Source organism: Sapajus apella, unplaced genomic scaffold (assembly GCF_009761245.1).
Source record: "Sapajus apella isolate SASKATOON/1434 unplaced genomic scaffold, GSC_monkey_1.0 scaffold66, whole genome shotgun sequence".
Lineage (NCBI taxonomy): Eukaryota > Metazoa > Chordata > Mammalia > Primates > Cebidae > Sapajus > Sapajus apella.
Window position 1 is genome coordinate 11951478 of NW_022437006.1, and position 12044 is coordinate 11963521.

Consider the following 12044-nt stretch of genomic DNA (forward strand, 5'->3'; position numbering starts at 1 on the left):
CTTTTGCTTCTCCTGTTATCTTCCCAAGTGGAATGTAATACTGTCAGCCCCATGTGTCAGACACTTGCCTGATGAAGCAGTAAAGACATTCAGGATATCACAGGGGTTGAAGGAAGGGATTATCTCTAGTATACTACTTGCTGGCAGTGCAAAAAATTATCACTGCCAAACTGTAAAAACAGTTCTAAATAGTGGCTGAGAAGGTTTGTTGCTGGAGTCAGGGATTAAGGCAGCCATATCCTCTTTGCACAGTTTTTTTTTTTTTTAAGACGGGGTTTCACCATGTTGGTCAGGCTGGTCTTGAACTCCCGACCTCAGGTGATCCGCCCGCCTTGGCCTCCAAAGTGCTTAGATTACAGGCTTGAGCCACCACACCCGGCCATACAGTTCTTTAGTGGGAAGAGAAATGAACAATAAATATCAAGCACTATGCTAGGCATTTCATCATTGAATCCTCAAAATAGCTTTTGGAAGGCAATGGTGACAGCCTGACTTCAGAAAGGAGGACACTGGAGCTCAAGGTGATTGATGACATAATGTCTCCTTCGGTATTATTCAAGTAGAGCTCAAACTCTGAAGTTCTGACTTCAAAGCTTATCTTCATTCCCCATGCCTCTGCTTCCTTACCATGCCATATCAAATCCCCAAAGCCGTAAGGCCTATGAAAATGAAGTGAAAGGGGAACTTCAGGCATTCATTCAGAACATTTTAAATGCTAATTGCCATTGATTTATAGGATCTCTTTACTATCTTTCATCTTAGAGCTGTTTCCTTGAGAAAATGAAGAGGGAAGGATGGATGGGGGTAAAGCTAATCAGAGGGAATATGTCACTCTGTAAAGAGTAAAAAATTGAGAATGATGATACTATCTAGGAAAAAAAAAGGCGTAGTGAAGATGACTTAAAAACAAAAAAAAATCAGCCAGGTGTGGTGGCTCATGCCTGTAATCCCAAGGCTTTGGGAGGCCAAGGCAAGGCAGATCATGAGGTCAGGAGATTGAGCCCATCCTGGCTAACACAGTGAAACCCTGTCTCTACTAAAAATACCACAAAAAAAAAAAAAAAAAAAAAATTAGCTGGGCATGGTGGCATGTGCCTCTAGTCCCAGCTACTTGGGAGGCTGAGGCAGGAGAATTGCTTGAACCCAGGAGGCGGAACTGCACTCCAGCCTAGGCAACAGAGTGATGCTGTCTCAAAACAAAAACCTGTGATGGTGCATGCTGTTTCCCCACAGCTAAAAAGATAAGTGCAATTGTGTTTAAACTCTTAAGTGGAGGTGAAGCAGAATTTATTAGCCACCAACCACAAGTGATTATGAAATAACTGAGAAACAGGTAATATTTTTCCTACATGGCCAAAACTTTCTTTTTCCAGAATATTAAGTCTCCATGATGAGAAATAGCATATAAAGCAGTTTATAAATCTAACAGAATATTAGAATCACCTGGCACCTTTGAACATACTCATGCCCAGGTCTACTTTATTTTTTTTGTAGAGATGGGGACCTCAACTCCTGGTCTAAAATGATCTTTTTACTTGAGCCTCCTAAAGTGTTAGGATTATAGGCATGAGCCACTGCACCCAACCCTACCAGGTCTGCTTTGGACCAATTAAATCAATCTCTGGGGGTGGAGCCTTGGCTTCAGTATTTTTAAAATTTTTCCTAGGTGGTTTCAATAACTAGGCTTGAGAACTACTGACTAAAGCAGTGGGATCTCATTCCTGGCTACATTCGAAGCATTTGAAGCACTCAAGCCCCCAGCCCTACCCCAAAAAATTCCAAAGAATTGGTATGAGGTGAAATCTTGGCACCAGTGTTTTCAAAAAGCTTCCTTGGTCATTTTATGTGCAGCCGGAGTCGAGAACTTAAAGCAGTAATTCCAACTTTGTGGTAGGAAGGGGCAGCTCTTCAGATACTCTGCCCAAGCCCTCCTGTTCACTCCAACAAGGCCCAGAATCACTGTTGCTAACGGGAGAAAGGTTGGGGTGCAAAGTTATATTGAAGAGCCAGGCAGTAAATGAACTTTTTCTGAGGGAGGTTGGGGAAAAGTAGGAAAAGTAGAAATTGCCAACTTGCTTTTAGAACTATTTATTCTTTATTTTTTAAATGGTGTTTTTTAAACACCAGTAGTAATAGGACAAAAGCAGACATCTGTTTTCCAATTAGCTGTGTCAGTAGATTCCATTCATTGTAGTTCCCAATCAACTTTTAAAAAAAAGTTTTTCAAGTTTGCATATAAGTCATCTAAAATCAGTAACAACTTGATCTAGTATAGCAACATGAAATGACAGAGTATTGTTCACTAAAGCAGATCTCTTTTGGGTAGATGGACCATCACAAAAGAAGCTCTTCTATGCTTTTTCCACCCCCATCCCAACTCTACCTTCTCACCAATGTATTGTATAAATCAGTAAAAAGCAAAGTTTCCAAAACAGCTGAAAGAAAAGTAACTCCAAACTGCAAGCAGAGTGAACTTTCCATTGGGAATGAAGACCCATGGGAAAAGGCAGCCCAGCCCATAACTCTTCCTTGCTGGAACAAACACCATAGGTGTAGGAACTGCCTGCAAAGCCCTTTAGAACAGACTGGCTCTCAAGAAGAGAAAGAGCTGCATTAGAAGCTAAGTTCTCAGGACTGCTTAGAACCTGCTTTCTCTTCTATAAGGAAAGCAGCAAGATAATCTCTGAAACAGTAGTAATACAGCTATGTATTACTGTTATTAGAGCTATGTTATTTCAGAGCTACTGTGGCCCTTGGGCACAACCATGAGAAAGAGGCAAAGTCTGCTGTTTCCTTTGATGAGGGGAAAGAGGTCAGTCCCTTCCAAATGCCCAAGGACATGGCACACTAGGGATGTCATCTAGCCCAGTTCTGAATTTGCACCATTTGAGGTTACAGTATCTTCATCTTTGGGATGCAATTGTGTTAGCTGAATTTGTGATTTTTCTTAAACTTCACAGATTTTTTTTTTTTTTTTTTTTTTGAGATGGAGTTTCACTCTTGTTGCCTAGGCTAGAGTGCAATGGCACAATCTCAGCTCACTGCAGCCTCTGCCTCCTGGGTTCAAGTGATTCTCCTGTCTCAGCCTCCCGAGTAGCTGGGATTACAGGCGTCTGTCACCACGCCCAGCTAGTTTTTGTATTTTTAGTAGAGACGGGGTTTCATCATATTGGTCAGGCTGGTCTCAAACTCCTGACCTCAGGTGATCTGCCCACCTCGGCCTCCCAAAACGTTGGGATTGATTACAGGCATGAGCCACTGCACTCGACCTAAAATGCTTTCTAGAGGGAATTTTTCTGGACCATTAACCATGTCCCCAAAGGAAAACCACACACATATTCTCTAAGTACTTTCCATCTTCCTAGAGAAATTTAGTTGCACTGCTGACTCCTTTCCTAAGGGGAGGATTGAGGGAGACCTCTTCTTTTGCAAAGGGCAATATAAAAAGGCAAGTAAGCAATAAACAGAAAATAAAAGTAAGGGATTCTTTTTGTTTGGCTGTTTGGTTTGGGGAGGGGAAGTGGTATGGAGGTTACCATTGTGACATGTTGCTTTGAAATCTATAAACCACACAACAGGAACAACTGTTTTTCTGTTTTCTGTGACAAAGTGTACTGCAGGTACAACCTCACCCAGAGTGGCCTGCATGATGATGCAAACATCTTCTCTGGGCTATTCTAAAAGTAACAGGTATTCTTTCAAGGAAGCTGGCAGTGGAAGGCCCTTCACTGCATCTGGCAGATACTGGAGTCCCAGGCTATGGCGCACAGCATAGCGAGCAAGTGTTTTTAGAGTTCCTGGGGCTGAGCACAGAACAGTCAGTTTTTCACACAGCTGCTGATCTCTGGCCACCTCCCGTGGCATGGTACCATTTTTCCTCAATTCAAAATGTCCAACGGCTCTGTGGAGAAGCTCAAAGCAAGAGTCCTCTTTCTCTGTTCCAAGTCCCCTGACTAGCAGAGCCACCAGGCGGGAGATGGGTGTCTGGCCTATTAGGTTGATGACTCTGACCTCTGCGCCATAATCCAGAAGGATGCTGACACTCTCAAGATTTCCCTTCATGGCAGCCCAGCTGAGTGGTGTATCATTGTTGTAATCCAGGGCATTGACAGAAGCCCCACTCTCTAGGAGAGCCCGCACACACTCAGCATTGTTCTTAAAGGCTGCCCAGTGAAGTGGGGTATCTCTGTTGCCATCCAAAGCATTGGGGTTTGCACCATACTCCAGTAGGACCTCCACACAAGCCTCATCTTTCTCTGCTGCATAGTGGAGGGCTGTTCGGTTATACCCATCCAGGGCATTCACCTGTAAAAAGGGAGGAACTATTACAGCAGACAGACTACTGAGGAAGACAGGACGGCAGCAAAGAAACTTGCATGGTTACCCACTACCTTTGATATGCAGTGCTCTGAAGAAGACGGTCAACAAGCAACTCCCAGGGAATCATAGTGATAAAGATGAAAATGCAGGAGCAAAAAGGAAAAGAACTGTCCTCAAACAGTCAACACTATTATATGCATTGACCAGTGGGTCTGTATTACTTAGATTTTTGCTGCAGTGTTCATTTATCTATTCATTAGACTCTCTACCATAAAGTAAGGGGTAAGACAGGAATAGAGGAAGTCTAAGTCCTTGTAACTGCTCTGAAAGACATTCTGGAAAGCTGCTTGACTACACAGAGTTTTGGATTATTTTACTTATCTTACCCTTTCTGTACCCTGTGGCTAATGTAGCAACCAGACTGAAAAATCATAGCTTTTGCTATGTTCTTTAACCATACAGAGAAGTTCAAAATGTTAGAATATGAGTCAGACCTTTGCAAAAATATGCTGTGGGTTCACAAGAGAACCCAGATGAAAGCATGTGATGGGAAAAGCACAAATCTTCCAGTGCTGGAAAAGTGGCTGTCTTGCTGACAGTATCACCTGTAATTTTTTTCTTCAAATTTCTGAATAGCATATTCCCTTATTAATGCATTTAAAAAAAAAAACAAAAAAAAAAAACCCTGAAACATTTAAGTAAGCTCAACCTTTTTATCTTAAGTACTACTTCTTAAGTACTTTAAGTACTTTTAGGGGTACTTTAATCAGAGTTGAGGGATCTCTGTATCTACATCTCCTGGACAGACAATAGGCAATGAGAAGATTAAATGGAAATAACAACAACCCCTACAAGGTAAGCTTCCTGAAGTGATGGCCAGCAACAGCTTAAGTTAAAGAGAAGAAAGGCAGAGGATCAATACCGTAAGATGGGAGCAAGGGGGAGGCGGGCAGGGACAGAAGGCAAAGGAATGAAATCCTTATATCATTTTATATATTTACCGTTACATTTTCCTTAATATTGACTATGCCAACATTATCTTGAGTTAGAAGTTCAGACTGGAGGAGGGAAGAGATGGAGGAGTGATGGGGAGAAATTCTAAGAAGGCATGAAGCTCAAATTTTAGTGAATCATTAATGTGAATGTGTTAAAAACATTACCTCGGCTCCTTTTTCCAGAAGTAACTCCACACAGTCAGCATCTGACACCATACAGGCACAGTGCAAGGGCTTCAGAGTGCCATGGGTGCAGTTCACATCTGCTCCCTGTGGGCAGAAGAAAACTCCGGTCAGTGTGCTCAGCTCCAGCTTGCCCAGCAGGACAGGATTCAGAACTGAGTCCAGGGGATAGAGTTCTAACTCTATTTTATAGATACACTGCTAGTTCCTTGTTTCCTTTTCTATTAATTAAACAATATAATGCCAATGTCCAAACCAAAGGAGTACATTGAAGATGAAGGAAAGCAACTGTTAATTCCTTAGATCAAGTTACTGTTTCTCCACAAGGTAGCCTGCCAGATGGTCATCTGGACATCACTGAAGACATAATCTTTTTTTTTTTTTGAGACGGAGTTTCACTCATGTTACCCAGGCTGGAGTGCAATGGTGCGATCTTGGCTCACCGCAACCTCCGCCTCCTGGGTTCAGGCAATTCTCCTGCCTCAGCCTCCTGAGTAGCTGGGATTACAGGCACGCACCACCATGCCCAGCTAATTTTTTGTAGTTTAGTAGAGACGGGGTTTCACCATGTTGACCAGGATGGTCTCGATCTCTTGACCTCGTGATCCACCGCCTCGGCCTCCCAAAGTGCTGGGATTACAGGCTTGAGCCACCGCGCCCAGCCTTGAAGACATAATCTTATGTGTCAAAGCACTGGAAACCTTATCATCAGACAGGAAAGCTGGACCAACAATCCACTTTCTATGGCCACCATATTCTGAAAAAGTAGGAAACCGAGTCTGTCAGACTGAAGCTAGAACTGGCATGCTCTTTTGGCCATTCAACAAATGACCATCACTAATAGTAGCATCATCTTAACACTATTTTTCCTTGTTTATAAACATCTTCAAAGTGGCCTCTTAGAATCAGCATTCTTTACCACCTAGCTTTTGCTAGTGCTTCTATTCAAAATCAAAGGAGAGGGGATGCGGTGGCTCACACCTATAATCACAGCACTCTGAGAGGCTGAGGCGGGCAGGTCACCTGAGGTCAAGAGTTTGAGACCATCCTGGCCAACATGGTGAAACCTCCGACTCTACTAAAAATACAAAAATTAGCCAGGCAGGGTGGCTGGCGCCTGTCATCCCAGCTACTCAGGAAGCTGAGGCAGAAGAATCACTTGAACCTGGGAGGTGGAGGTTGCGGTGAGCGGAGATCGTGCCATTGCACTCCAGCCTGGGCAACAAGAGTGAAACTCCATTTCAAAAAAAAAAAAAAATCAAAGGAGATGGAGATACCAGTCAGACTGAAGTCACTGAATGACTCAGCAGCAGAGCTAGAATTAGAATGTGACAAAATTTCTACCGTGGAGTCTTCCGACACCACTTTTGCTGAGAATAAGCTAACACTGCATGACTTTTCCTTCTCCAGTCATGCCCAATAACTCTGAGGCAGCTCTAGAGATCCAGGCTGTAAATGAGGAGCTTAAAAGTCTTAAAAAAGAATATATAGAAGTAACTATCTGGATGCATTTTCTGGTGATCAAAAAATTACTCTGTTAACTTCTCTTCAACAAGACAAATACATAGAAGAGGATAGTAAAGACCTAGGATACTAGTCATATAACACTTATTGAAGAGTGGTGATTAAATATCAGCTAATTAAGGTGTTTTCTTAAACTATAATTACCATGCATTTTAGGGGTTGATATCCTCTACAGAACCAGAAGTGGTAGCTGCCTTTAACATAGAACGTAAGTAAAAAATCTCTCCATTGTAATTATTATAACTCAGGTATGAAGAAGGGGTCACAAGGATTTAAAAACCACCTCTGTATCCAGGCACAGTGGATCACTTGAGCTTAGGAATTCAAGACCAGCCTGGGCAACATGGTGAAACCCTGTCTTTACAAAAAAATTAAAAAAAAAAAAAAAAAAAAAAATAGCTGGACATGGTGGCATGTGCCTGTAGTCCCAGCTACTTGAGGGTGCTGAGGTGAAAGGTTCGCTTGAGCCTGGGAGGTCAAGGCTGCAATGGGCCAACTTCGCACCACTGCACTCCAGCCTGGACAAAAGCGAATTCCTGGCTCAAAAAATAAAAATAAAAACCACCTCTGCTTTGCCCACCTCCTCCGTTAGTAAAACATGTAGAGAAGACTTTGAGTTCAATGGATTACATACGCATCATACTAGATATTTTACAAAGAACATGAGACTAGGGTTATTGAGAACATACTCCAAGAAGAAAAATGTCAGATACACAAAGGGAGAAGGGAAGCAAAGCAAACATGGGGAAATGCATTTTAATGATCAAGTTAATGCATTTAACAAAATGTAAAAACTCCTTGTGATCTTGGGCTGAGTCAAGGAGGATTTACATGAGGATTTATAGAGCTTTCCCACTTCACATCGCAAAGGACTCTCCTGTCAATACTAGCACACTTACCCCTCTGATGAGGTCCTCTACATTATCATGTGGGAAGGAACGGATGGCAGCAATTGTTCGGATTAAGCGCTCCGAAAGAGAGTATTTGCTCTGAATGCTCTGCATAATATACCACATACTGGAACTCATCAAGGTTCAAGGTGTTCACATGCTCCAAACTGCCTGAAACAAAGAAGTTTTAGGCGTATATATCACTGAGCACCCCTGTCTTTAGGGTTAGGTGTTTCTCTGATGCCTTCCCAATACTAAAAGCAGATTTCAAGGAGTGATTAACACTATTTTCATAACCATAAGGAATTGAATTATAATAGTTGCCTAGGGAGTTGGAAAAACCTGGACACAAATGTTTTACTCTAGTCTAGCACAAGATTTCCCTAAGAGGTACTAAGACCCCTATGGAGCTCTGTGTGGTTTACAAACAAGACTAGGCAAGGAATAGGATTTTTGAAAGGCTGAAGAGGTCACAAAACATTATTTTTCTTCTTTGAATTTTTGTGGTTTTTATGATCAGCACCACCATTAAGTTATTTATAACACTGGGCCTTGCAATATAGTTATGTACATATTGTTTCTCCACCTAAACTGTAATCAACTAGAAGGCAAGCACTTGGTCTTCTACTTTTTCACCCATGTAAGGCCAGCCACAGAATCTCACAAAAGGCAGGTATTTAACAAATATTGGTTGGTTGACTAACTAAACAGTATAGAAGTGATTGTTACCTGTGAAAAGAGAGGAAGAAGGCTATGGAGCAAATAGATCTATCTTAATAATGAAAAGGCATCTGAAATATTTTGAAATGTCTTCAGCAGAGGGAAAAAAAGGAAATATTTGAGGTAATATTCTAAAATAAGAAAGGAAAGCAAATGTATAACTACTCTAGAGTCGTCTATATAAAACTAGGAGAAAATTAAAGTTCATAGTAAAATATGCTTTCAGTTTTAGAAAAATATCCTAGCACTTTGTGAGGGGGAGGTCAGTGGATTGCCTGAGATCAGGAGTTCGAGACCAGCCTGACCAACATGGTGAAAGCCCATCTGTACTAAAAATACAAAAAAATTAGCTGGGTCTGGTATCATCCACCTATAATTTCAGCTACTCGGAGGCTGAGGCAGGAGAATTGCTTGAACTGGGAGGCAGAGGTTGCAGTGAGCTGAGATTGCACCACTGCACTCCAGGCTTGGCAACGGAGTAAGACTCCATTTCAAAAAAATAAATGAGTTAAAATTTTTTTTTTCTAAGGTGGAGTCTTGCTCTATCACCCAGTCTGGAGCATAGTGGCACAATCGGCTCACTGCAACCACCACCTCCCAGGTTCTAGCAATTCAGCCTCCTGAGTAACTGGGATTACAGGTGCCCACCACCACACTCAGTTAATTTTTTGTATTTTTAGTAGAGAAAGGCTTTCACCATGTTGGCCAGACTGGTCTTGAACTCCTGACCTTGTGATCCACCTGCCTCGGCCTCCCAAAGTGCTGGGATTACAGGTGTGAGCCACCATGTCCCGTCTTTAACTTGCTTTAAAATCTGCATATTTTTCTAAAACTGTGAGCCACCACGCCCAGCCAAAATTTTTAATAATTAGCTATTCGTGACAACTGAGAAATAGACTTGGTGAAATACATGTTGAAACCACAATAAGACAGAGTTCTAGGATGGAAGAAGAAAATAATGCAATATACTTCAATTCAACTTAAAAGGTTTGGCTGTATAAGAGACAAGAGTTAGGGACCATTTAAAATTACAGCCAGTAAGGTAGAGCATTTCTATGAAACAACACATATCAAAAACTATAGAGAAAACATAATACACAGTATCAGTTCTCTAGGTGCAAGTGCTTAGAAATCTCTGTCCTTATTATAAGCTCCTCGGGAATAACGATACTGATTTTCTTCAACAGTACCTGACACATGGTAGGTTCTAAATATCTGTTGAACCAATGTAAAGTTGATTACTTGAGATCCTCAGAAATTTAAGACGAAGTAAATAAGCACATTATGCATATAAAATTGTTTTGGTCATTTAATAATACATAATTTTTTTGGCAGGGCATGGTGGCTCATGCCTGTAATCCTGGCACTTTGGGAGGCCAAGGTGGGCGGATCACTTGAGGTCAGCAGTTTGAGACTAGCCTGACCAACACGGTAAAACCCCATCTCTACTAAAAATACAAAAAAATTAGCCAGGTGTGCTGGCATGCACCTGTAGTCCCAGCCACTTGGGAGGCTGAGGCTGGAGAATTGCTTGAACCTGGGAGGGAACGGATGCAGTGAGCAGAGATGGCACCACTGCACTCAGCTGAGGCAAAAGAGAAAGACTCCATCTCAAAATAATAACATATCATTTTTTGCATTTTTTTTTTTTTTTGAGTCTCACTCTGTCACCCAGGCTGGAGTGCAGTGGCGCAATCTTGGCTCACTGCAACCTCCCCCTCCCAGGCTCAAGCGATTCTCATGATTCAGCCTCCTGAGTAGCTAGGATTTACAGGTGTGCACCACCACGCCTGGCTAATTTTCGTATTTTTAGTAGAGACAGGGTTTCACCATGTTGGCCAGACTGGTCTCAAACTCCTGACTTCAGGTGATCCACCCGCCTCAGCTTCCCAAAGTGCTGGGATTACAGATGTCAGCCACCGTTCCTGGCCAATTAATTTTTGCTTTTTGTGATGAAGTATCCCTTTATGTATTATACACTATAAATTCTGATAGTTTCTTTTTTGTGAATCAGTAGCCATTTATGTTGGATGTAAATTATATTAATCAATAGAATACAAGTTAAAAATATACGTATCGATAATTCAAATTGTGTATTTTTCTCCCCTGTTATCATGCATGAATAAGCTCACACACTTGTTTATATGTCTATGACATTTTCTAGACAGTTTAGATTTGCCATATGTGAGACAAGGGTCTGTATCTTATAATTTTTTTGTTTCAAGGAAAAAGGAAAAAAAAAAAGAGGTGCATTTGAGTTGGAATTCCAAGAATGGGAGCGGAAGACATCGCATCTAAAGCAGTAGGCTTTGACCAAAGTGGTTGTGTTGCCTGTAATCCCACCACTTTGGGAGGCCAAGGCAGGAGGAGCTCTTGAACCTGTAAGTTCAGAACGAGCCTGGGCAACATGGTGAGGTGACCCCCACACCTAACCGTCTGTACAAAAAAAATTCAAATATTAAAATAAATAAAGTGGTTTCATTAACCATTTCTGGGCCACGATAATCTGATGCAACTAAACACTGCAGTCATTTCTGGGGGGCTCTTGGACTCCGGGCTAAGAACTCTTAAGAGTATGGTCAGTGGTCTGCTGCTGCCTGAAAGCTTCCGGTAAAGGAATGAAACTTCAGGGCAAATTAACTGCATTCACTGTCAGGAACTGTCGGAAATCTAAATTCGATCTCATCAGACTGCAGCCGGTGTACGGTTTGGCCCCCTTTTTCAGCTCTGCTAGAGCTGAATGCCCTGTCTCCCTCGTTTTCTTTTGCTACGGGATCCAGAGAAAACACCAAAGGGCATTTATTGCGAAGCTAAAAAAAAAAAAAGGCGGAAAAAAGAAGACACAGCAACTCTAATGCGAGGGAGGCCTCGGCTTCCCCGCCCCCTCCCGCCCCTGAAGAACTCTGGCTGAGCCTGCAGCGCCCCTAATCCCACCACACCTGCTGCGGGAGAGCTCGCGGCAGCTGTCTTGCTGAGGCTAGGGGGCGGGGGGCAAGGGCACGAAATGCAAGGACGTGCGGTTTCAACGCACAGGCTCCCAACAGATCGCAGCACTCCAGGCAGGTCTGCTACGGAAAGAGAATCACACAATTTGTGTTGCGGGGGCCTCAAAAAGGGAACAATTCCCTCCTGGATCTGCCTTCTAAGGCCCGGAACGAAGTCTCAGCCACGAGAGCTAGAGCACTTCGACCTGGGAGTGGAGGAAGCGTTATTGGGCGTGGTACCCTGGGTTGGGAAACCTGGCTGTAGACCTTCCCGCACCAAGAACCGCACTCACCGAATTGCTAGGCTGAGCGGGGTGTGGAAAGCCGCAGTCAAGGGTGACCCGGAAGCAGAACCCCACAGCGGCAAGCCCCTCTGTTTACAGGACAAGAAGACCAACTAAGCTGGGCGCCTGCGCATTGACGAGTGT

At 42.8% G+C, this 12044-nt stretch overlaps 1 protein-coding gene across 5 annotated transcripts; it reads right to left on the reverse strand.

The window, feature by feature from the left end:
• Positions 1-2072: 2072 nt before the first annotated feature.
• ASB8 (ankyrin repeat and SOCS box containing 8) lies at positions 2073-12044 on the reverse strand. 5 transcript variants are annotated; one of them, XM_032248448.1, is made up of 5 exons: positions 11910-12042; positions 11572-11697; positions 7922-8079; positions 5481-5585; positions 3673-4305 (listed from the first exon to the last, which is right to left on the reverse strand). In XM_032248448.1, the coding sequence occupies exons 3-5, from the start codon at positions 8048-8050 to the stop codon at positions 3673-3675; spliced, it is 867 nt and encodes a 288-aa protein (XP_032104339.1). In that variant the 5' UTR covers positions 8051-8079; positions 11572-11697; positions 11910-12042. The 5 variants fall into 5 exon arrangements, with proteins under 5 accessions (XP_032104337.1, XP_032104342.1, XP_032104339.1 ...); XM_032248447.1 differs by having other exon boundaries at positions 11572-11700; XM_032248446.1 differs by lacking the exon at positions 11572-11697 and having other exon boundaries at positions 2073-4305; positions 11910-12044.

What these genes read in the sequence shown, in the direction of transcription:
- ASB8 (XM_032248446.1), bottom strand. Translation starts at nt 8,050, where the DNA reads ATGAGTTCCAGTATGTGGTATATTATGCAGAGCATTCAGAGCAAATAC. An exon ending in TAGAGGACCTCATCAGAGGG is followed by an intron (nt 5,586 to 7,921) that starts GTAAGTGTGCTA and finishes TTCTGCCCACAG; the next exon opens with GGAGCAGATGTGAACTGCAC. An exon ending in TTCTGGAAAAAGGAGCCGAG is followed by an intron (nt 4,306 to 5,480) that starts GTAATGTTTTTA and finishes CCCTTTTTACAG; the next exon opens with GTGAATGCCCTGGATGGGTA.